Source organism: Lampetra fluviatilis, chromosome 28 (assembly GCF_964198595.1).
Source record: "Lampetra fluviatilis chromosome 28, kcLamFluv1.1, whole genome shotgun sequence".
NCBI classification, from domain to species: Eukaryota; Metazoa; Chordata; class Hyperoartia; order Petromyzontiformes; family Petromyzontidae; genus Lampetra; species Lampetra fluviatilis.
In genome coordinates this window covers 11,428,993-11,450,802 of record NC_136302.1, presented here as the reverse complement: position 1 = coordinate 11,450,802, position 21,810 = coordinate 11,428,993, and the positions used below count along the sequence as shown (strand labels likewise).

Here is a 21,810-nt window from a genome sequence, read left to right as displayed (position 1 = left end):
ATTTCCATTTGGGATTTTTCTTTGCTACTGATTTTTTTGCTGTAATTAAAGGTTGGGGGAGTGGAAATGAATCTGACATTTAGACATATCAACAATTATTTGCTGATGCTGCTGTTGCGTTGGCAGTGGTAAACGACCACAAAAAAAACAAAGCAACTCAACACATTCGCCGTGGACTTAAAAAAAATTAAAACAAATTGTACGAGGCAATGTTCTGACAATGGCCCTGCTTCACAGCACGTCAGAATCAGAATATACTGGAGGAATCCGGCGAGTTATAAAGCTATTTTCACAGATGTCCAGTAACATTGCAGCCAGAGAGGTAGAGTCAAACATATCTACCTGATTAACTGGTAGGGGGTTGGAATGCTATACTTCGTGGAAAATAATATACACATTTAGTTTTTGTAGGAGGGAAACCGGAAAGCCCAGACACAATCCACGTGTTCTCTATGTGAGCCAGGTGATAACTCAAACCTCTGCCCATTTATTTATTTATTCAACAATCAATTTCTGTGCTGCCATCTCTTGGCCACCAATGAAACTTGCACCCCACGCTTACGGTGGTTCAAACACGATGCCGCCTGGTCCTGACCATGCCCACTGCCGTCATCCCCACGCTCTGACCATATCCACCATCCAACCTGCCCCGCGCCTCATGCCCCCTGGTACCGACCATTCCCCATGCCCCCAGACCACGTGTACTGACTGTGCCTCATGCATGTCCTACGCCCCCTGTCCGTGTGCTAACCACCATGCCCCGTGCCCCTTTTCTCGACCATGTCCATTCCCCATGGGCAATCCGTGCCCTGTCGATACTCCATATCCTGGCAACAGGCCATGCCCCGTGCATGCCCTGTAGCCTGTTGATGTATTGAATATACTCCGTGCCCCGCCTATGCGCCATGCCACATTCATGCCCATCAGTGACCTACCCATGCGCGCCATGCCCCGTGACCAGTAACATGTCCCATGGCCCATGCCCCTCACCAATGCCCCCCTCCCCCCACCACCACCCCTCCCATGCCCCTCACCAATGCCCCACCCCACCCATGCCCCTCACCAATGCCCCCTTCCCCCCACCACCACCCCCTCCCCCACCACCACCACACACCTCCCCCCACCACCACCCCTCCCATGCTCCTCACCAATGCCCCCCTCCCCCCACCACCACCCCTCCCATGCCCCTCACCAATGCCCCCCTCCCCCCACCACCACCCCTCCCATGCCCCTCGCCAATGCCCCCCTCCCACCACTCCTCCCATGCCCCTCACCAATGCCCCCCACCCCTCCCATGCCCCTCACCAATGCCCCCCCTCCACCCACCACCACCACCCCTCCCATGCCCCTCACCAATGCCCCCTCCTCCCACCCCTCCCATGCCCTTCACCACCACCCCTCCCCCCCACCCCACCCCTCCCACGCCCCTCCCCGTGCCGCTAGGGGGCAGCACGGAGCCGGCTCCGCCTCCGGAAGCGCCGAGTCCCATCGCAGGCTCCGCGCGTCCCCGGGCCCCGACCCGCAGTGCCGGACCACGGGCCCCGGGCCCTGCCCCGTGGCCTCCCCTGGCCCCCCTAGCCCTGCCCCCTACCCCTCCCCCCCCTCGGGGCCCCGCGGCCTCCCCTGCCCCGGGCCGCCCTCGGTCTGGGCCCTCAGCGAGTCCAGCAATGACCTCCCAAAGGTGAGCTGCAGTGGCCCGCTACGGGGCCTCCTCGTCCCGGAGCCTCCCTCCCCTCGGCCCTACAACACGAGGGGGGGCTCCTCCTCATCCATCCAACCCTCCAACGCGGGCGGGGGGGGGGGGCCCTTATCTCTATCCCTCTCATCCTGGCCCCCCTCGTGTCTAATCTCCCAATCTCTCAATCCCGTACCCTCCGCCCTACTCCGTCTTCATCTCTCTCGATCGTCGCCAGGGCCTCCGATCCCTGCACCCAACGGGACCCACCACGGGGGTTGCCTCTTCCCTTTCATCCCTTTAGCCCGATGGGGCCGACATCCCTGCGACAACCGGTCCCTTGGCTGATCTCTCACGACTCGATGGGTCCAATGCCGAACCCCCTCGGTGATTTGAATCTTGGGCCCCCCTCTTATCCCTCGTCGACCTCCTCTGCTATCCCATCTATCCCTGGGGTCCAGGTCCCCCCACTCATCCCTCTACCCACGGGTCCCCCTTAATCCCCTTTATCCCTCGGGGCCATACAAGGGGCCCAAACCCAGGGGGCTTGTGCCCTAGGTAAACCCAGATCGGAATTCGCCAGATTCTGGTCCGATCTCGTCATAGGGAGCAGCTGTTTGTTGGGATGTTAGGGGGGGCTACCTGTTCAGCAGAGGGCACTGTCGGAACAGTCAATTGTTGTACTGTATGCTCCCACGTGTATGGTCCCCTTCCTCCCCATCACCTTTGTTAAACTCGCGGCTGACCGGCGTGGTGAAGTATGGTTATATACCACCCCCCCCCTCAAGCATTGGATGAACACAAGGGATACACGTTTGTTTAACATAATTTATTACACTAACTAAAACATTTTTTTGTCCCTGGGTAGTGTTATTTCCTAATGGCTTATGCCAGAAAAGTACAGAAAATGCCTATTATTGCCCACAAACTTTGCTTTTGTGACCAGGACAGTGATATTTATAAATGTTACCTATTTCAATGAGAAAACGTGTGCATTTTTGTAATTCCTTCACATAAAGTCCTGGTCACAAAATAAAAGTTCGTGGGGAATAATATCCATTTTCTATACTTTTGAGGCATAAGCAATTAGAAAATAACACTTTAATACCCAGGAACAAAAATCGTGTTACAGTGTTATTTAATAAAGGGACCGTCACGTGGATTAGGGGGTTATTTCCCTTTCAGTTGCACGGTAACGCATGCCACCGCTGGATGAAGGTCGATCCCGCTCCGTGTCGGTCGTGGAGATTGTTTGACCATACTTCACCACGCTGGTCAGTGCGGGTGAGTCATTTTCAGTGACAAAAGTGGAGTACGCTTGAGGCGAAATCTTCGCAATGCAGGTTGGCCGCAGCTTAGAGGGTCAGCTGACCTCACCTCATCCGACATGCCCTTGAACGAACTGATCTCACATCTTTCCACTCTCACCTGATTTCACCAGATCTCGCATCACATTCTGACCTTGACCTGATTTCAGGGCTGCGACTGGCCAATAGAGGTCACTATGATGGAGACCGAAGTGGTGGTGGTGGTTATGGTGCTATTCTCGTAATCTATTATTTGTAACACGTGCAGTTTACGTTCAGAGAGAGAACGATCCACGGCGCCGGAAACCACAGACGAGTGAGAAGGCCAACTCCATTAACAATTGTTTTTAAGTGTGGGAGTATGGGAGTACCCAGAGAAAAATCCACGTGTACAAAGGAGGTAACACTCAATCCCTACACAGATGCCTCCTGCTACAATCCGCGCGTTTGGCCACGAATTCCATCGGTGTCGACGAGGGGGTGGGGGGTGACCGCTCATCATTCGCATCTCCTGGCCACACCTCGCAGCCCCACACCTACAACACCTGGCAAAACCCCGGTGGTCTCACATCCAGGCTTACCATGTCTGCTTAGCTGTATCCTCACCCTTACCTTTTGATTATAACAGGACCCTGCGGGGTGGGCTGGTAGGAACGAATAACCAAAGAATATAAACATAATGTATTATTACACTTGTTAAGCCAGGAAAGCCCCACTGAGTCAAAAGGTTTTTGTAGGGTCCTGCCAAGTGTTTGCAGTATGGGGCGATGTTGATACACGGACGGACGATATAATCTATTGGTGGTCTGGTCCACTTCGTTCCTACCAGTATAATCTCACCACTCCCTTACCCACACCTGTACCCTCACCTGCGCCACCGCCCGCCCTTACAGATGGTTCCACCCGCACATCACGGGGCTGCAGGCCGAGCAGCTGCTGATGACGCGGGGAGTGTGCGGCTCCTTCCTGGTGCGGCCCAGCTCCAGCAACCCGGGCGACTTCACCTTGTCCGTGCGGTGAGAGGCTCAACTGACCTTTGCGTCCCGTCCACCCGCTGTGTGGACGTAGAGACGTGACCTCAGTTCGGGAACAGTGACACGTTCCAAGCAGGAGCACGTTTTGTTGTTCGTTGCATGAGGGGTTCGCGGTTCAAGTCTAGCGGCAGCCCCAGTTAATACTGTTGCTTTATTGATCAAAGGTACACATCCTTTGATGATATTGAAAGAGCAGGCCACGTGCCGTCATCACGGTCCGAATTTGTCAAATTTCTCTACCTATTGGCAGACTAATGCCCACTTTTGGGCAGGTGCTGGTTTCACCTTGGGCCTCACAGCTGCCACTGGGGGGTGACCTGCTAGTTGTCTCGAGATGTACTGCATGGGAGATGCAGTCTATATATGAAGTGATGATGATGTTGAGACCAGTCTTGGATTCAAGGCCACAGAACCTACAAGTCCAAAACCCAGGTCAAGGCCGAAGGCCACAAGGCCAAGGTGAGACCAAGGCCAGGAGCTGTTGAAGGCCAGCGTCAAGGCCGGATCCTCTTGGCTGGATGATTGGCTACAGTGAGCAAAGCCGTTGCTCGGTGGATTGTTGCATCGTAGGCCTGTAACTCAGTGGATTGATCATGGCTGATAACACTGTCACAATTTTTTTGTTTTGTTCCTGGATAGTTAAGTGTTATTTCCGAATTGCTTATGCATCAAAAGTACAGAAAATGGCTATTATTCCCCACAAACTTTGCTTTTGTGACCAGGACAGTGCTATTTAGAAATTTACCTATTTTCCAGAACATTCCAGATAGATTCAGTGCTGGGTAAACTTGGAGTAACTTCTAGAACATTCTAGTAATATAAATAGTAGTATAAATACAGGGGCCTTAAGCCCACCAGATCAGTTTAGTTCCAGCTGCAAAAGTAGATATATATCTGCATTTTTCTGAGATGGAATCAAGAGGATGCAAGCATCCGGCAGATGCATTTTGCTATGTCTGCGGCCAATTTATCAAGACAAGAGCGAAAAAGTACTCTGGAAGCATCTGCTAAGATGTGTGAGGCCTACAAGGCATATTTCGGCATGCCTGTCGGGGATCAAGACAAACCCTGGGCACCTCATTTCACCTGCGAGCAATGCAAAAAAACTGTGGCAGGTAAGATGGACAATTGTTGCTCGGAATTTTATGTAAAAAAATGAGTAAAAAAATGTAAAAGTCAAAGTTTCTAATTAAAAAATATTTTACAATTTTAAATGTTATTGAAAAAATATATCATATATGAAAAATGTTGCGAGAATCTCTTACACATTAGTCAAGGGTGAAGTAAATGTAGTTTTGTAGGATGGTACAGAGGGGAAAAGAGAGCCATGAAGTTCTCTATCCCAAGAATTTGGCGGTAACCCACTGACCACTCAAGCAACTGCTACTTCTGCATGGTGGACCCTTCCAAACTTCAGACTGGCAAGAATGCACCAGCTATCACGTATCCGGACCTTCCTTCATCCATCGCCTCGGTGCCACACTGCCATGAGCTCCCCATACCCACTCCTCTGGAGAGGGAGCAGCCGGCTTTAGAAGAGAGCAGCAAGTCAGAGAACGAGGAAGATGTTGTCGATCCAGAAGACAATTTCAGAGGTGGAGCTGAGGAGAGAAACCCATACTACCCCAACCAAAAAGACCTCAACGACTTGCTCAGAGATCTTGGTCTCACCAAGTCCAATGCCGAGCTTTTGATGTCTAGGCTCAAGCAGTGGAACTTGTTGGATGAAAGTGTGCAAGTCGCAGATCAGAGGAAGTGTCGCCAACCTTTTTGCAGCTTCTTCACCCGTCAAGATGGGCTCTGCTTCTGCCACAATGTGACCAGTCTGTTTGAGGAAATCGGAATCACCTGTAACCAGAATGAGTGGCGCCTCTACATTGACAGCTCATCCAGGAGCCTCAAAGCCATGCTGCTCCATAATGGTCACAAGTGCCCGTCTCTTCCCCTGGCTCATTCGGTGCACCTCAAAGAGGATTACAACAGCATCGAGACCTTGCTGAACGCCTTGAAGTATGATGAGTACAGCTGGGAGGTCATTGGAAACTTCAAATGATTTTCCTGATTGGTCTCCAAGGCAGTTTTACTAAGTTTCCCTATCTTTGCCTTTGGGACAGCAGGGACACCAAGGCACACTACCACAGGCGGGACTAGCCACAGTGGACCGAGTTCTCTGTGGGGAGTAACAACGTCAAGTAGGAGCCACTGGTGGACCTCCGGAAGGCGCTGATGCCACCACTGCACATCAAATTAGGCCTTATGAAATAATTTGTCCGAGCTGTAGATAAGGAGTCGGCAGCCTTAAAGTATCTTCAAGACTTCTTCCCTAAGCTGTCTGAGGCAAAGGTCAAAACCGGTGTCTTTGTCGGACCACAGATAAAGAAGATCCTGGAGTGCAATGAATTCCCCAAGAAGCTCACTAGTAAGGAGAAAGCGGCTTGGGACAGCTTTGTCGCAGTGGTTCGTGGCTTCCTGGGCAATCACAAGGTCGAAAACTATGTGGAGCTGGTTGAGACTGGTGAAGAACTACGAAAGAATGGTCTGTAGGATGTCCCTCAAAGTCCATATCCTTGATGCTCATCTTGATAATTTCAAGAACATGGGAGCGTACTCGGAGGAGCAAGGCGAGCGCTTTCACCAGGATATAGTGGACTTTGAACGCCGCTACCAAGGACAGTATAACGAGAACATGATGGGAAACTACATTTGGGGGCTGATTTGTGAACGTGATTTACAGTAAAATCGTAAATCTCGAAAAACTACTCACTTCTAAATCTTTTGTAGTCATTTTTATATGACTTTAGTATAAATACATGTTAATTTTGATTAATGTTTTTTTTTTCTGACTTTATGTGAACGAAAAGACAAAAATTCGCCCGTTTTCTCATTGAAAGCAATTATGAAATAACACTTATTACCCAGGAACAAAAATTGTATTTTATAGTATTCTTGGGTTTTACCTATCTACGTAACTTTACCGAAAGACCCAAGAATATGAATTCCTGCAGTCACGAAAGCTTTAAGTCAATGTGTTTTATAGTGTAATGATGTTAGGAGGTATGGAGTGGGTTGGGGCAGTGTTGGGATGCAGGAGGGAGCCGAGGAGCGGGACACAGCGTTGCCAACTTATCGATTCTGTCACCAAGTTGGTGATTCATCCTGACCAGCACTTCACCGGTTTTCCCCGGCGGTAAAACCGTCGTCCGCCGCCCCCACCGGCGTGGCGCGTTGACGTTCCCTGTGACCACGTGGCGTGCGCAGGCAGAGGGACGAGGTGCGGCACATCAAGATCCAGAACACGGGCGACTACTACGACCTGTACGGGGGCGAGAAGTTCGCGACGCTCGCTGAGCTCGTGCAGTTCTACACGGAGAACCAGGGCCAGCTGCGGGAGCGCGACGGCGACGTCATCGAGCTGCGCTACCCCCTCAACTGCTCCGACCTGGCCAACGAGCGCTGCGGGGGTCACGGTGTCAAGAGGTCGGTTTATTTGGTCGTAATTTAGTGTAATTTTTAAGAAGAGTTTGCACAAAATATCGCAAATATCAATATCGCATGCCCAGCAGGGCCTAGAGATCCTTACGGTCCATCGCCAGGTCGCCTGACGCCACACGGAGTGATTTTATATGAATCCAATGATGATTATTATTAAGATGTCGGCACTGGGGCGTGATGAGACGTGGGTTCCCAAGTGGTGAGCCAGGATGCGAAGGAATGTGGAGTGGATGTTGACATGGCCCCGGGATAGGAATGAGTGAAGGAACAAGGAAGCCAGCAGACCCTATATTCGTGGGTACATTTCAGGAATGAGTAGAAGCCAATTGCCTGGGGGGCTTCAATCAGGGCCTTGAGCCAGGTCTTTTCAGATCAGTAACCTGGAAAATATTTCATGCACGCGACACATCAGTAAACCTCTCGCTTTGGCTGTGGCTACTACTATACAGTACTAATCAAGTGTCAACTAATCCAGTCGAAACAGCGTCACGGAAATAATTAAGTGGGAAATGAATCCCCCAGCAAAAGCATCTGTGCCACCGTGGTTTCTTTAATGTTGGTCAGTGTCCGTTAATTAATCTCGGCAGGTGAGATAAACGCCGCTGGGACAAACATGGCACATGGTTCGCCGTGTACCGAGTTATGAGCGTTCGGGCATGTCGTGCCGCTTGTGCGTGCCGCGGTCGGCAGGTGGTTCCACGGCCACATCTCGGGCAAGGACGCTGAGCGGCTGCTCGCCGAGAAGGGCAAGGGCGGCAGCTTCCTGGTGCGCGAGAGCCAGAGCAAGCCGGGCGACTTCGTGCTGTCGGTGCGCACGGGCGAGGAGCGCGTGGAGAACAACGAGGTGAAGCCCAAGGTGACGCACATGATGATCCGCTGCCTGGTGAGTCACGAGCGTGCACGCGCACGGCGCATGCAGTTACACACGCGCACCACCAAATGTATTTGTTTTAGCAGGTAAGGCCCACTGAGCTATATAGCCTCTTTTTCAGTAGCGACCTGGCAACAAATGATAGCTCATCGAAGTGGCTTAAAGAGTCCTGAGACTCGGTGAGGTTTTCTTGGGTAAACAAGCGTAATACTGTGATCATGATAGTGAGAGACCAACTAAGACGAGTTAACTTTTTGATCGAGTTACGTTTTTAAATAATTTGGGAGTCCCAAGGTGGGACGCACGTAAGAGCGAAGGCATCGTTTGAAAATGTTTCTTAAATCCAGGGAAGCCTCGCACAAATCAGCAAGCGTGATCCACCAACCCTTGCGTACCAAAGCGTTGGGTCACGGGCGTTCGCCACCGATGGCTCCTCCATAGGATTACTGGCTTTGGCGTCGTCTCGGCACCGTGGCCCTGTCCACATTTGTACTCCATAGATCGATCGCAATGATGGGCGATGAACGGCTTGCAATCCCCCCCCCATCTCTCTTTGTCTGGTCCCAATACGCATGTGTTGCACGCTACGTGGCATTTGTGCAATATCTGTTGCTCTGGTACTCGCAGACGGCAGTGAGACATCCTCCATGAAACTTTTAAGCAACGTGCCCATTGCTTAAACTGCCGTGCGGGGAGGTGGAATCGGCATACTTGGGAATCCAATTGCGGCGTGCTGCCACCCCTCACACCGCGGCGCGGCAACCGCATACCCGATGTAAAAACGGGAGGCATTGCCCATGGCGGGTCCCCCCATGTGTTACCGATGGCAAGGCGTGCCGGCTGGGTGACAGGTGGGCGGAGGGTGGGAGCGTGCGGGGATAGGGGGGAGCGTACAGGGATAGGGGGGAGCGTGCGGGGAGAGGCAACGTGGCGAGGGAGCGGCGCAGTGTGTGGTGAGAGGGGTTGTGCTGTTAGTCGAGCGGTTGACCGGAGGTGGGGGCTGCCCGTGACCCTTGTGACGTCCACCAGGAGGGAAAATACGACGTCGGGGTGGAGGAGAAGTTTGAGTCGCTCGCCGACCTCGTGGAGCACTTCCGCAAGAACCCCGTGGTGGAGACGTCTGGCACCGTCATCCACCTCAAGCAGGTCGGAAGATCGTCCACCCCGGCCGGGTGACCTGTCTCTCGCTGTCTCTCGCGAGCTCGCATTTCAAGAATCGTGTCTACAGCTGTCACAATCTATCTAATTTCTCACTCGTCTAAACTGTATCGATTGCTATGTTTGTAGTCAATTGGTCAGGTTCTAGTGAATTTGCCAATGCAGATTTTGAGCAAATTTCCTTATCCGATGAATCGAACCTGTAATTGGTAGTAATGGGTTACTTACACAATTAGTTTCAATAGCTTTTGAGATTACTGGGTCACGCTTGCGATGACGGCATTGTGCGTGGGTATGTGCGTGTGCTTGGGTACGTTGTGTGCCCACGTGTGCGTGTGGCGGCGCTTCCCCGCACAGCCGCTGTACGCGACGCGCATCAACGCGGCCAGCATTGACCACCGCGTGCGCGAGCTCAGCAAGACGCCCGCCGACGCCGACAAGCAGAAGCAGGGCTTCTGGGAGGAGTTCGAGGTGAGTGCCGCTAGCGCCATCCTTGCCGGCCCACAAGCGTGTACACCTAAGACCCTGCCTGTCACTCCATGCCGGATGTGGAGGAGGTTCTGTCTAGATCTGGCCGTTCCAGGTTGATCCAACGATGTCCTGGCGAAGCAGCTTGTGCGCGCGCAATGATCCCCACGCGTCACCTTAACAGACTGCTGGGGCAAGTGCTGTTAGCAAGCAGTACCTATTAGGGATGGCACGGTACACAAAGGGGTGGGTGGCCAGCACCAAGCCCAGGGGACCTTTGTCTCACAGTACCAATGTTTTACACATCCCCTAGGCCGAGTCGACCTAGGGGATATCCAGATAATCGTCACTCGTGTTGTATGTTGAACTTATTTCGCACTGTACGTCACCAACCTTGCTAATTGGAGGTGCGGGTGGTCGTGAGCGGGAATCGACCTCGGGTCGCCGGGTTCGTAGTGCAGCGCGCTAACCGCTACACTACACACTTCCCATTATGTGCACAAGCACGCGCAATCATTTAATCTGTAAAAATATAATGAAATCGGTTGCCTTTCACCGAATCTCCAGGAGTGCACCCCAATCTTCTCACATCCCGGAAACTAAGCAGGTTTGAGCTACGCATAATAAATCGGGGGTGTTGTGGTCTGCTGCAACAGCGCAGCAATATCTGTGGTACTGTATCAAGTAACCCCCATGTGATGGTGACCTCCAGACGCTGCAGCAGCAGGAGTGCAAGCTGTTGTACAGCCGCAAGGAGGGACAGCGCCCAGAGAACAAGGCCAAGAACCGCTACCGCAACATCCTGCCCTGTGAGTGCACATCAGTGTGTGCGAGTGTGTGCGAGAGTGTGCGAGTGTACACGCGTGTGCGAGTGTATAGGGGAGCAGGAGTGTAGCAGTTAGCGTGCTTCGCTACGAACCCCGGGAACCCGAGTTCGATTCCCGCTCACGGCCAACACCAATGGTAATTATCTGAACCGGTCCTGGGATTTCCGTAGGTCGCCTCAGCCTAAAATAAGTACCTGGAGTGGGGAGACAATTGCGGCCGGGCGTGGTTCTAGCCACAGCACCTTCGTGTGTGCCATGCTAGCCTTTATTGGTGCCTGCTAACAGCACTTGCCCCAACAGTCTGTTAAGGCTATGGGAGACATTTGTCTTTGTCTTGTGTGCGTGCGCAGTTGACCACACGCGGGTGATCCTGCGGGAGGTGGACCTCTCCGTGCCGGGCTCCGACTACATCAACGCCAACTTCATTGTGGTGAGTCCCTCATGACCTCCGACCCCAATAGTGAACGCGTTGATCTGACGGGCGGTGGTCTTTACAATCGGGCGATATTCTGTTCTTGCGTATGGCAGCACTATGCTCAGGAGATCGTTGGCAATGTCAAGGTCCGCTGGCCACGGCGAGAGGGGGATCAGGAGAGAATTGGCGTCGTTTAGCGATTCCTCTGTTGGAGTGCAGGACAAGTGGTCTTATTAAATGGGCCATAGCAAGGCCACAATCGCAGTACCGTAGTACCGTAGTACCGTGGCTTGCCTTGAATTTTACAATCATGAAGGAGCTGTGCGCATCAGCCTGTTCATGTTCTGATGCGGTTGATGGTGACACCAATATCTTTTGAGGAGGAATGCCAAAGCAAGGAGGAGGTGCAATGTTTGGGTCTCTAAGGAGGTGTTTATTCTGGACGTCCTCTGTAATGCAGCGGGAGGCGATATTACAGTGGGAGCCTTTATTGTGACAATACATTTTGCTTTGGAAGGCAACAACAAGAGGCGATGAAGGTGTTACCTCGTTATTAAACGACACCCTTACGGGGACCCCCGGTAGAAAGTTGGCCCATACGTCAGGGGAGGGGTGCTTGCTACAACAGGGTTAATGGCAATGTGAACCGGGCCTTCAGAGAAACGGACGAGAGCATTAACAAATCATCGCTGCGTACATTTACATTTGTGCAGGCCTCCTTAGTGAAAGGCAAAATTAAAACATCACCCAGATACACGTGTGCATAGCACCACTGGAGCTTTGCACTTTTAACTTGTCTTCCCCCGAAATTAGGAAGCCATTGGAGCTATGCACTTTTAAATCTAGATTGAAAACGAATTTCTTTAGCATTTTTGTATAGTTTGTCCTTCCCCCACGCCTCCGAATAGCGCGATCGGCTAAACAAACGGTGCGAAACAAGTTCAACATACGTACATACGGTACTTCATGCGTCGTCTTTTCTCAAAGACGACGTTGGCAATCATGGCCTTCTAATTACATTTCCCACGATGTTCGCTCAAGAAGGCAATTGTTCAAATCGCTCTCTTCGCCGCTGCCGTCTGCCCCAGGCGGACATTTCTGACGGTCGCGGGCCGAGCACCGCCCCGCGCCGTTACATCGCCACGCAGGGCTGCCTGCAGAGCACCGTGGCTGACCTGTGGAGCATGGTCCTGCAGGAGGACTCCCGCATCGTCGTCATGGTGACCAAGGAGATGGAGAGAGGCAAGGTGAGGCACCCCCCCCACCCTTACCGCCGCCCACCCCCTCGCTGCTCTAGAAGTTTTCACGAGCCTTGGAGGTGGCCCGGCAGCCCAGAGTCCTGGGTTGGAGTCCAGGTTTCAGAGGTTTTGTATGGGTTCTCAATCAGAACCTGCACACAAAAAGAAGATCGTGTTCAATTTGGTGCTGTGCTTAATATGGCCAAATTCCAGCTCAGAGAATTTAAATATCACTTTTGACAGTCATACAACAGATTGGGAAAGCGCTACCTCCTACAGTGTTTTGAGTAGAGGTCACTGGAAGGGATATCGGAAGGTAGCTCTAAGATTATCCACTTCAGGGGCCATTCTCTATTAACACCGAGAATCCCGAATGGATGCTCCTGAAGTGATGCCGCAATCGCCTGCATCGACCGTTAACCCAAACCCTTGTCATCCCCCCTCCCCCGCCACTGCAGAACAAGTGTGCGCACTACTGGCCAGACAAGGGCGGCGCGCAGGAGTTTGGGGGCCTGTGCGTGCGCTCTGTGGACGAGATCCAGGCCTACGACTACGTGGTGCGGGAGCTGGACCTGTATCGCGCCGACGCGGTAAGGTCTCCTGCCCGCTACGCGCAACGCTTGTTGTTGTCGCTTTCCTCCGCACATCAGCAGGCGTTCGTTTAGAGCTCGCTGTGCCATCACGGCCGAGACTTCCCACTGTCGGTGTGCCCGCCAGCAGCAGCTCTGATTTAAGTGATAAGATAGACTCCCGAAATTTTTTCATTTTGGCAAACCCTGTGCAATGAATCCATCCATGGTTTCTGGGGAGGGAACAGAGAAACGGTGGTGTTATTGTCAGTCTGTAACCTTTCACTGCTGGACAAAAGCTATTTTACTTGGGGGGGTGGGGGGGGTGTGTGTCACATGGCCCAGCCAAAGTGTTTCGCAGCTGGTTGTTTGTGTTTCAAATCCAACGTCCGCCCTGACTATTATTGTAGGTGTAATAATAGTCTACGCCGTCTGCTGCGCTCCATGATGGACGTTAAAGATCCCCTGATGTCGTTTGGCAAGAGCAGGCTGTCGAGTGTTGGCTTCGGCTTCCGAATTTGCTGAATAAGGAAATTACACTGCCAACTACTCAACTGGGATTACGCGCAAAGCAGCAAACATTATTACCCCCTGCCCGGGGCAGACTAATGCCCCGGGCACTCTAGCAAATGAGGCTATCCTGGTCTCTTGTGTTCTCAGCTGGTTGACCAAAATCAACTTGAAACTTGATTCTCCCCCAGTTGCTCATGTCCAGTCCGTGGCTTCCAAACTCCACTCCGGATTTAATTTCATCTCTCGTCAGCAGTTCTCGTGACGTGTCCTGCCCCCGTTTCCACTTGATTGCTTTCCTTTGACCGCTTACAGTCTTTCAAAACCGCTTAAAGAATTAATGGGTTTGCTTTGAAAGTCGGTCGGCTAATGGGACTCGACCTCTTAGGGATGATGTAACTCTAACCGTCATCCACGTGCCCACCACCCCCCCCCCTACCGTGAATGGGCACAGCCAGAGGACGTGCGCCGCGTGTGGCAGTACCAGTACCTGGCGTGGCCGGACCACGGCGTGCCGGGGGAGCCCGGGGGGGTGCTCGGCTTCCTCGAGGAGGTCAACAAGCGGCAGGAGGGGCTGCCCCTCGCCGGGCCCGTCGTCGTGCACTGCAGGTAGCAGCGGGGGAGACGTGCGGGGAGGGGAGAGGTGCAAAGGGGGAATCGTGGGGAGAACGAGTGGAGAGGTGGGGTGGGCTGTTGAACGAAAGGTCGCCCTGCATTGCGATGGCACAGTCAGGATATTGGGGAAAAACACTGCACAAAAAACTTAACAATAATCGTGGGAGACGTGCCTCTGTGTCCGCGGCGGTTGAACCGCTACTGCTGGGGGAGCCGATTGTGGTGATGGCAGCGTGGAGCGGGCGAGTGACGCGGGGGCTGCTGGTTCTGTCTCCCCCCGCAGCACCGGCATTGGGCGAACAGGAACCGTCATCGTCATCGACATCCTCCTGGGCATCATCAGGCAAAAAGGTAGCATCACATGCCTTCCACGGTCATGCGGTCTGTGCGTGGGGAGCGGTAGTGTAGCAGTTGGCTCGCTGCACGGTGAACCCGGCGACCCGAGTTCGAATTCCGCTCATAACCAATATTGGTGGCGCATATCTGAACCGATCCTGGGCCTCCCCTGGGTCAGCTCATCAAGGGGGGGGGCCGTGCGTGGTACTGCCCCCCCCCACCCCCCCGCATGTACCATGCCGGCATTCGTAGGCGCTACTCGCTTACAACACTTGCTCCAACAGCCTGTTTAAGGCTACACGGGGGATCTTTGTCTTTGTGTGTGCCCTGGAGGCCTCGACTGCGAGATCGACATCCCCAAGACGATCCAGATGGTGCGGAGTCAGCGCTCGGGCATGGTGCAGACGGAGGCGCAGTACAAGTTTGTGTACCGCGCCGTGCAACACTACATCGAAACGCTGCAGAAGCGCATGCTGGAGGAGCAGGTGGGGGCAGTAGCCACCAGCACCACTACCGTCACACCACCTGCACCTGCCTATCACCACCACACGACCGCTGTTACTGAGCATCTCTGGCTACGACCAACCGAAGGTTGCGAAGTTTCTCCCTATCGAGCAAAGCCATGCGTTGTGGGTGGTTAAATAACGGACCGCTGACCGTGTTGTGTCTGCGTGTTTGTGTGTCTGCGTGTGCCGCTTCGCAGTGGAGTAAAATCAAGGGGCGTGAGTACACGAACATCAAGTACACGACGGCCGACCCGCTCAGCCCGCTGCCCCACACGCCCGTGCACACCTACACCGAGTGAGTGGCGGAGGCTACAGGGTAACACGCAACGGTGACGTGATGCATGATGGGGAGGTGACTCGCGATGAGGGGGTGGTGACGCGCAATGAGGTAACACAGTCGTGTATGCGCTTGCCTGTGCCTCTCCGGGTGTTGCTGCAGGTGTCAGGAAGGCTTGTTCCGAAGGCCCTCAGACTGTTGACACCACGATGGATCCTGGGGTGGAGTCTGGTCCCGACGCCCAAAAGTCGAGTCGGGACGGCGAGCTCCCACCACGTCTCGGGTAGCGGCAGACTTAGTGTTTAAAGGTCAGAGAAACATGGTCCGTTGACAATAGAATCCACGCAGAGGAGAGCGCGTGAAGTTCCCGGCGACTGGACGAGAAGATAAAGTGGTGAACCACACACACACGCGCACACACAAACACACCTCACCTGTACACAAACCTAGCGGTGGTGCAAATCAGCTGCAGCCACCTCCTGTTCGCTGTTGTTTGGGTTTTTGCATTTCTACGTGGGTGAGCAAGTAGGGCTGTTGGGTCAATGAACGAGTGGATAGATGGGTGACAAAATGATGTTGGGGCACAAGTGTGTAGGCGAGTAGGTAAATGGGTGTGAGATGGTGAGTGGGCGAGCGAGGAAATGCTCCCCAGGCCCGTAAAATTGGCTGCAGCTCGGCATGTAACGATGCAGCGATTCGCCAATTTGAATAACATTCAACGCTCACGACACCGTAATCCAATCATGCTCCGTCGCAATCAATGATGTTCAACTCGTATATGTTGTACGTAAGCGGTTCTCGGCAGTTGAAATCGTGCCTCGTTAAAACGTGATAAGGACATCTCGCAACCACTGGGCTCTGGTGAGGGGGAGCCGCAAGTATTAGAATTCCTTCGCGGGCGTTTTAAACGGACGTTTGTGTTATTTTGTATTTTACGCTCTTTGTGTCGAGACCCTGCGTCGTGCAGAGCCCCACATTCGCATCGTTCAAGCTGTGATGGTAGAGAGCGTGCACGCATGAGGAGGAGGAGGCCTTCTCGCACCCGCCACAGCAGAGAAAGCGCAGGAGCCACACACGCTTTAAAGAGAGCCAGCCATGTCCGGGCGGGAACCACACGGTTTAAAGAGAGCCAGCCACCTCAGGATTGGCGTGACACACACACACACATGTACTCGCACGAATACAAAACAGCTGCCATTCGCCACTAAGTGGCGGCGACATCACCACAGCACTTGTGCCAGGCTGAGTGCACTTTGAGGTCACAAGAAGTGGAGAAGGCTCAGCTGCTGGAAGGTCTCAGGACAGACCCCAGGTGCCATGGGTTGACTGAGATGACAGATGCACCACCTGTGCGCCCCCCATAGTGCCAACTGCTAAATTTTAGCAGCTCTGCTCGTTGTGAGCGTCGCTCCACTGCCTAGCTTCCCAATAGCCTTCAAAGCAGAGGCCATCTTAACACTGCTGGTGTCAGCCATTGGCAAGTCCAACAAGTGCCACATTCTCCCGTACGTACCACCAGTCCACCTCGTCAAGCACGTACCATGCCCATTTACCTCCGATCTGGTCCAAACAAAAGCTACTTTGGCAACGTGAAGTACATGACCCAGCCATCTACATGGTCAAAATAGATGTTAAATAGTATATGGGCCAGAGGACATTTCACACCCGAAGGTGAGTAGCTTGAAAAATAGCCCAATGCCCAAGCTTAGTGTTAGTATCATAGGCAGCAGCACACGAGTATGCACTCGCAGGCTATTATACACATAAAACCGAGTTACACACACAGTACAGTACTGTCATTCACACACACAGACCCCCCCCCCCCCGTATAACCTTTTAACAGACTGTTGAGGCAAGCGCTGTTAGCGAACACCTATGAAGACTGGCACAGCACAAGAGGGGGTGGGTGGCCAGCATGAGGCCAAGTCGACATAGGGGATGCCCAGAACCAGCTCAGATAATCATTACAGGTCTTGGCCATGAGTGGAATTCAAACTCGGGCCTGCCAGGCTCATACCGGAGTGCACTATCCACTGTGCCACTACTCCCCACACACACACACACCACACTTACAGTCAGGGCCAATGTGTCTTAAGTTCCTTCTCCTTGCGGGCACCTCCGATTAGCACGGCTGGCTATGTACGGTGCGAAAGAACTTCAACATACATACGAACAATGTGGCTACCAACCAATCAACCAACACTGACGACACAGGCTTTGGGGGGGGGGAATGGAGTAGCCAGAGGGGAGCCGCCACGCCTGGGCAAGTCTCACCTGTGTTCGACTTGCAGCAGCCCCTGCGCCCGCCAGGTGCTCGCAACCTCCGGGGCGACCTTTGGCAGCAGCGTCTCTCTCTCTTGCGTGAAGCTATGGTACAGAATTGTCACGTGCGCACACGACACACGAGTAACCGACGTTAGTTTTTCGAAGCGGATATTAAATTGCAAAAAATATATAAACCGCGAAGGATTTTTTTTTATCGTCGCGGATGTGCTGTGGCTCGGGTTGTTGCCGCTCGTGTCGTCGTTTCGAGAGCTCGACGTCCGACGTTTCGCAACCGCGTGCCCCGGGGGGAGCTGCTTCGTTCCAAGTTCCCGAAGCTGCTCCTCCTCCTCTCGGTACGTGGAGCTAAACGTCGGACATCGCCGCGCCGAACGACAACGCAACCGTCAAGTTACCCGAACGCGCATTGGAAAGCTGTATTGCAAAAAAAACTAAAACGGTTTAGAAGTGCTGCCCACAGGCTGTGAAGTTATTTGTTGGGCATCAGTTAAGGGATTGGGTGGGGGGGGTGGGACTGGGCAGGGGGGGTTGCGACGCGACGGGAGACGAGAAGGGGGTCTGCGCTACATCCCGTGCCTAAGCAAAGCGAAATGCAACTCCCAGACATGTATTTTATAAATTAATAAAGTTTTAAAACCGCCGCGCCGTGGCCTCGTTCGTCTCCACGAATCCCTCCGCCGACTTAGACATTGTGTTGCGTCGTTTCATTACTGTACTAATGGTTCATAATAAACTCACTCAATACCATTGAATTCTTATATCAATGCAAAAAAATGAATTGCAATGCATTGATTTGCATTAAACCACTTAACACAACGAATCATCGCATGAATGCACTTTCCCAACGCCACATTTTCACGGAAGAGTCGTATCACTAAAACAGCTCTAAATGATCACAAAACTTCTATCTAATCTACATTTATTGAGCGCCTTTACTCAAGGACCGAGGAAGGAATGACAGCGATAGAGGGGGCTTAGGGGTCACCAAAGGGTGGGGGAGGGACGAAAGGTGTGGAGGGGCGAGGGGAGGGAATATAATGTGCGATGAAGAAGAGGTGAGGCTTTAAGAGAAGAATGGAATGAGGTTAATGTACAGGGACAATGTTTAGTCTATGGGCAGTGCTGAGTCTATGGGCAGTGCTGAGTATATGGACAGTGCTGAGTCTATGGTGCAGTGCTGAGTCTATGGACAGTGCTGAGTTTATGGACAGTGATGAGTCTATGGGCAGTGATGAGTCTCTTGGCAATGCTGAGTCTATGGGGAGTGTTGAGTCTATGGGCAGTGTTGAGTCTATGGACAGCGCTGAGTCTATGGGCAGGGTTGAGTCTATGGGCAGTGTTGAGTCTATGGACAGTGCTGAGTCTATGGTGCAGTGTTGAGTCTATGGGCAGTGTTGAGTCTATGGACAGTGCTGAGTCTATGGTGCAGTGTTGAGTCTATGGGCAGTGTTGAGTCTATGGGCAGTGCTGAGTCTATGGGCAGTGCTGAGACAATGGGCAGTGCTGAGTCTATGGGCAGTGTTGAGTCTATGGGCAGTGTTGAGTCTATGGGCAGTGCTGAGTCTATGGGCTGTGTTGAGTCTATGGGCAGTGCCGGGTCTATGGGCAATGCTGAGTCTATGGGCAGTGTTGAGTCTATGGGCAGTGTTGAGTCTATGGGCAGTGTTGAGTCTATGGGCAGTGCTGAGTCTATGGGCAGTGTTGAGTCTATGGGCAGTGTTGAGTCTGGGCAGTGCTGAGTCTATGGGCTGTGTTGAGTCTATGGGCAGTGCCGAGTCTATGGGCAGTGTTGAGTCAATGGGCAGTGTTGAGTCTATGGGCAGTGTTGAGTCTATGGGCAGTGCTGAGTCTATGGGCAGTGCTGAGTTTATGGACAGTGATGAGTCTATAGGCAGTGATGAGTATATCGGCAATGCTGAGTCTATGGGCAGTGTTGAGTTTATGGGCAGTGTTGAGTCTATGGGCAGTGTTGAGTCTATGGGTAGTGTTGAGCTTATGGGCAGTGTTGAGTCTATGGGCAGTGTTGAGTCTATGGTGCAGTGCCGGGTCTATGGGCAGTGATGAGTCTATCGGCAATGCTGAGTCTATGGGCAGTGTTGAGTTTATGGGAAATGTTGCTCAATGTACGGAGGGGGGTTATTCCAGTTTAGGGGTGCAAGGAGGGCTAAGCACCGAGCACGGCATCGTGCACTGGGGATGAGGGGCAGAGTGAGAAGAGAAGACTGGGAATGAAGAGGACGAGAGGAGGGGGACATGTTGTTAGGACATGAGTGAGCCACGTTAAGGTGGGGCAAGCCCACGTAGAGGTTTAAAGACTCTTAGCGTCAGGTATATGAAAAGACAGCAGTGTCGTAAACGGGAAGCCAGTGGTGTTGAAGGAGTGAAGATTGGAACTAAATCGCGCAGAAGCATTTTGAATCTGTTGGAGGGAGGGGAGTGCATCGGCCGGGAGACCAATACGTCTTATGAGAACTACATACCTAGATAATATAAGAATTGGTTTTACCCTTTCTGGCAATAAAACGGGTGTTAAGATGTTAAAACACCAAACAGAAACCTTTTGCAAGGAATCATGTCTGCATTAACCACACGTACTTGTGGCGAACATGCAAAAAAAGCATTCTCTTTATCAAAAACTACATACCTCTCAACCCCGTATCAGTTCCCTACCTTATTACAGACCAATTCAGACCTTATTTCCCTAATAAATATCAACGTTCATCCTACAAAGTCCCATCACAAGGGAGAAACACAAACGGACAACATAGATGTTGCACGTATTGAAACGGCTGTAAGGACCTGCAAACTCGAATATCCCTGTACAAGAATACTGGGTAAACCGTATTCGGTTGACAGGTCTGCTTTAACCACTATAACATCACCACACACGGCTGTTGCGAATCGCCCCACATCCGAATCTCACGAACCACCAACTCAAATGTTCCACTCCGTCGATGGAAGCTTTCAAAGACGGCCATCTTCTGGACCGCATGGTAATACGCGTCCGCTTCACACGAACGAGGCCACGACCTGGGCCTTACTTGAGCTACAAACTCACCACCTTACTTCTCGTAGACCCTACCACCCCCGCCTCTATTAATGTGTAACAATTTAAGAGCACTGTACCCAATGTACTGTACATTACCTTGCACGCTGCCGCCAAGCGACCAAAACTCCCGCGGCCATCTTCCACGTCAGCCCTGGCCACGTGACCGTGGTGGTGGGCGGAGCACCCACCGAGGTGGGCGGAGCAACCCCCGAGGTGGGCGGAGCAATCCCTGATGATTTTGGGGGGGGGGGGTAAATATGTTAAGGACATCTTTGAAAAAGAGCTTTATTGCTCATCGGAATGCTGCTCCAGCATAAATGAATAAATATCGTGAAGGAGACGTAGTCCGCTTATCTATTTGGTTATGGAGACTATTTGTAGGGGTGAGGGCTGGGGTGGTGACGGGTGGGGCTGTGGGGGGGTGAGAGGTGGGGGCTGAGGGGTGGTGAGAGGTCGGGGCTGGGGGGTGGTAAGAGGTGGGGGCTGGGGGGGGGTGGTGAGAGGTGGGGGCTGGGGGGTAGTGAGAGGTGGGGGCTGGGGGGGGTGTGAGAGGTGGGGGCTGCGGGGGTAGTGACAGGTGGGGGCTGGGGGGTGTTGAGAGGTGGGGGCTTGTGACAGGTGGGGGCTGGGGGGTTATGAGAAGTGGGGGTTGGGGGGTGGTGAGAGGTGGGGGCTGGTGGTGAAAGGTGGGGGCTGAGGAGTGGTGAGAGGTGGGGGCTGGGGAGTGAGGGGGGGGCACTGGGGGGGAGACTTGGAAGAGCTTTACAATTTTATTTAGCGTCAACAACCCTCGTCAACAACCAACAAAGCACAGCAACAACAACCACCACAACAGCAGCAGCTAAACGGACTTCTCTCCACGCAGCGAGCCGGGTGACACGTGCTTACGACATTTCACAATTGGACGATGCGCAGAACATGAATGACCGCATTCTCCGCAAAGTAAAAAGGCATAACAATCATCAGGCGCGGTTTATATTCACATCTGACAGGTATTGCAATATTGCACCGTTTATAATATACCCTGTGTGTGTGTGCGCGCGCGATCATTAATAATAGGCGCTCGCTAACAGCACTTGCCCATATATTTATGGTCCGTGTAAGGCTAAACCACCGAGCTAAGAGATGTCTGTGGTTATGAAGGTTCGTGTGTTTTCAAACACGGCAGAGACGCAGGCAA

General features: G+C 52.7%; 1 protein-coding gene across 2 annotated transcripts; it reads left to right on the top strand.

Annotated features, from left to right (window-relative positions):
* Positions 1 to 1,456: 1,456 nt before the first annotated feature.
* On the top strand, positions 1,457 to 18,067 carry LOC144942781 (tyrosine-protein phosphatase non-receptor type 11-like). 2 transcript variants are annotated; one of them, XM_078869706.1, is made up of 15 exons: positions 1,458 to 1,681; positions 3,876 to 3,998; positions 7,275 to 7,493; positions 8,199 to 8,391; positions 9,409 to 9,525; positions 9,895 to 10,008; positions 10,718 to 10,814; positions 11,183 to 11,262; positions 12,336 to 12,494; positions 12,944 to 13,075; positions 14,019 to 14,173; positions 14,463 to 14,530; positions 14,849 to 15,000; positions 15,219 to 15,316; positions 15,461 to 18,067. In XM_078869706.1, the coding sequence occupies exons 1-15, from the start codon at positions 1,668 to 1,670 to the stop codon at positions 15,498 to 15,500; spliced, it is 1,761 nt and encodes a 586-aa protein (XP_078725832.1). In that variant the 5' UTR covers positions 1,458 to 1,667; the 3' UTR covers positions 15,501 to 18,067. The 2 variants fall into 2 exon arrangements, with proteins under 2 accessions (XP_078725833.1, XP_078725832.1); XM_078869707.1 differs by lacking the exons at positions 14,463 to 14,530; positions 14,849 to 15,000; positions 15,219 to 15,316; positions 15,461 to 18,067 and having other exon boundaries at positions 1,457 to 1,681; positions 14,019 to 14,177.
* The last annotated feature ends 3,743 nt before the right edge of the window (positions 18,068 to 21,810 follow it).

Coding starts and splice junctions, on each gene's coding strand:
- LOC144942781 (XM_078869706.1), top strand. Junction 11,263..12,335: donor TCAACGCCAACTTCATTGTG/GTGAGTCCCTCA, acceptor CGTCTGCCCCAG/GCGGACATTTCTGACGGTCG. Junction 15,001..15,218: donor AGCGCATGCTGGAGGAGCAG/GTGGGGGCAGTA, acceptor GCCGCTTCGCAG/TGGAGTAAAATCAAGGGGCG.